The sequence below is a fragment of the Penaeus japonicus genome, unplaced genomic scaffold, assembly GCF_977035675.1.
Source record: "Penaeus japonicus unplaced genomic scaffold, GWHDUDI00000001_assembly GWHDUDI00000011, whole genome shotgun sequence".
Taxonomy (NCBI): Eukaryota; Metazoa; Arthropoda; class Malacostraca; order Decapoda; family Penaeidae; genus Penaeus; species Penaeus japonicus.
The window spans coordinates 6,439,124-6,441,623 of NW_028234413.1; the positions used below are offsets into that span (position 1 = coordinate 6,439,124).

Consider the following 2,500-nt stretch of genomic DNA (forward strand, 5'->3'; position numbering starts at 1 on the left):
ATTATATAAGAATCACACTCAGCACATCAATTTAGCACACCTTACAAACGACTCTAAGGCCTTTGCACGCAGGGCCTGGGAGTCAGCGTGGCGTTGCTTGTGGTGAGCCTCCAGGGTGAGTCCCAGGCCATGATAAAGGTAGCATCTGGCCGTGAGAACACTGGCTCTCTCCTCAGCTGACCTAAGGGCCTTGTCTACCCACTCTAAGCCTTCTTCAATCTGGAAAACATAATATGCTGTTATGGCTGTTGGCTGAAGAAAATTACTCTTCTTGACCTATTTCTTTTTTTGTACACAGTGCAAATCTTTATCCACACTGGTTAATCCTTATTTTGCATGTACCAGTATGCACAAAAGGAAAGATACGCTCCATTTCATATTCTAAAAAAAAAAATCTTTAAAATGATGCTTGGAAATATATCATTCTTTATTTTTTTCTTAAATCCTATAGATTGTAATAATATCAGAGATAGATGGTATTGCAGTTCCCTAATTTAATGTCTTACATTAAACTCTCTTGAAGTTGCTATTCTAATGATCATGTTAAACATATCCTAGTGTGATTGAGTTTATGGAATGCATATCTCAAAGCTTAATGCTATTCTACTGAACAAATATATTTCTGTCATAGGACAATATCTCTATACCATACAATTGTCTGATGTAAATAAAAAGGAAATTGCTAAAAAAGTACAATACTGTGTCAGTGAATCCTTTTTTCACTTCATTTAACTATCTTCTTATCTTCAGATATCTGTAATATTTATATCAATGAATTGAAAAAAGAAAAGAAAAAAATCCTGAGGAATAACTGTTTTAAATTAGGTTATTCTTCGTGAGAAATAATGCTAAAACTCATTCTGCTTAGTTTGCTAATCTTCTATAATTTACAGTATCACCTTCAGATTGTCTTAGGCTAAAAAGATTAATAACAAGCAATGAAGTTCAATAGTTACATTAACTTTGAAAAGACAATACAGCTATGTACAATAAAACCCTGCATACCTAGACATTCTAAATGCATACCTAGACATTCTAAATGCATCTCACTGTCTCACAGCGTCTAACAGTTCAAAGGTCTTGAGACCTAATAACAGGAACTACCAATCCCTACTCTTCACTTTTAAAGTAACAAGCAAGTGAAGTAGGGCAGCTGGAGAAAGATTAATGACTTTGCATTAAGTTGCTCCCCTTCTTATTCTACTTTTACAACTCAAACTTATATATGTCTCATACCATTTCCTATTTCTTTTTCCTAATAACCATCTTACTAGCACAAAATACCTTGCCAAGTTGCTGGAAGCAGATCTTGGCTGCCATTAGACAATAGTGAGGTTCAGATGGCATGAGGCGATGGACCTCTTGCAGCACAAGAAGCGCCCTGGCATACTTCCTGCCACATGCCAAGGCCAAGCCAAACTGCTGCCAGACATGGCCTGCTTCATACGAAAACTTCATTGCTCGCTCAAACACCTTGGGAAACAGATAGAAGTAGTCAGTGATTATGTAAATTAGTATGTCAAACTTAAAAACACATAAAATGAAACATTATTTTTTAATAGCTATTACATAAACATTAATTAAAATATCTAATTATTGTTTGTATGTAAATGACAAAGAGGGCTAAATATTCAATGCTCTTGAACAGAGTATGAAATATATATTTTAACTTTATTAGTTACAAGAAAAAACACTTACTTTATAATATGCAGGATATATATTTCTATTAGATGTGCATGACTATCTAATGACATTAGATAAGAAAAAAGACAAAGATAAACCTTTATCAACAAACCTCAATCAAGATCTGATGTTGCTTTCTCCTGGCAAGGGATATACAGAGAAGATCATATACTGCTGTTGCATTGTCATAAGCATGAACTCTGGCATTCTTGAATTCTGGAGACTGACTCAGCACAGCTTCTCTTACTGCCATGGCCTCACTGTTAATAAATAGATGTTAAAAGAAATGAGACACAAGGTAGTGTGGTATTTGTACACACATACACATGCTTGCCTGTATGAACACATGTGCACACACAAACACATATATATACATAGAAATATAAAGATCCAACTAAGTATAGACAGTAGCTCAGTGACAATATCTGAAAAGGTCCAATGACACACCTAATAAGCAGAAGCAGGATAATCTCTTCATTGATGTTCTTCGGCACAAAGAGGTTGGTACCCGTGTACTTCTGAGGTTTCCAAGGGCTCTCTCCTGACTTGAGGCTTGAACTGCTGCGACTCCTTTCATCTGTTGGTCCAAGGGGAAGGTGCTGATATCAGGATCTGAATCTTTACATTACCCTCTCTGTCTCCGCACTGAATACTACTTGTGCTTTGTGCAATTATAATTATATCTAATACTATACCCTAAACACAGTTCTTTCCTTTCTATTATTGTTGATATAATAAAAAAATTTACCCTAAAAAGCATATATGAAAGACCATAAAGAACCATATTTCATATACCATTTAATAAATATTCAGATAT

At 35.1% G+C, this 2,500-nt stretch overlaps 1 protein-coding gene across 1 annotated transcript in view; it reads right to left on the reverse strand.

Moving 5' to 3' along the window:
• Nucleotides 1-2,500, reverse strand: part of Ttc7 (tetratricopeptide repeat domain 7) — a 125,936-nt gene that overhangs the window by 104,669 nt on the left and 18,767 nt on the right. The window contains exons 9-12 of the mRNA XM_086541403.1: nt 2,131-2,260; nt 1,796-1,943; nt 1,285-1,473; nt 41-219 (exon numbers count right to left, since the gene is read on the reverse strand). Coding sequence (XP_086397529.1) covers nt 41-219; nt 1,285-1,473; nt 1,796-1,943; nt 2,131-2,260 — 646 coding nt within the window. The remainder of the gene's footprint in view (nt 1-40; nt 220-1,284; nt 1,474-1,795; nt 1,944-2,130; nt 2,261-2,500) is intronic.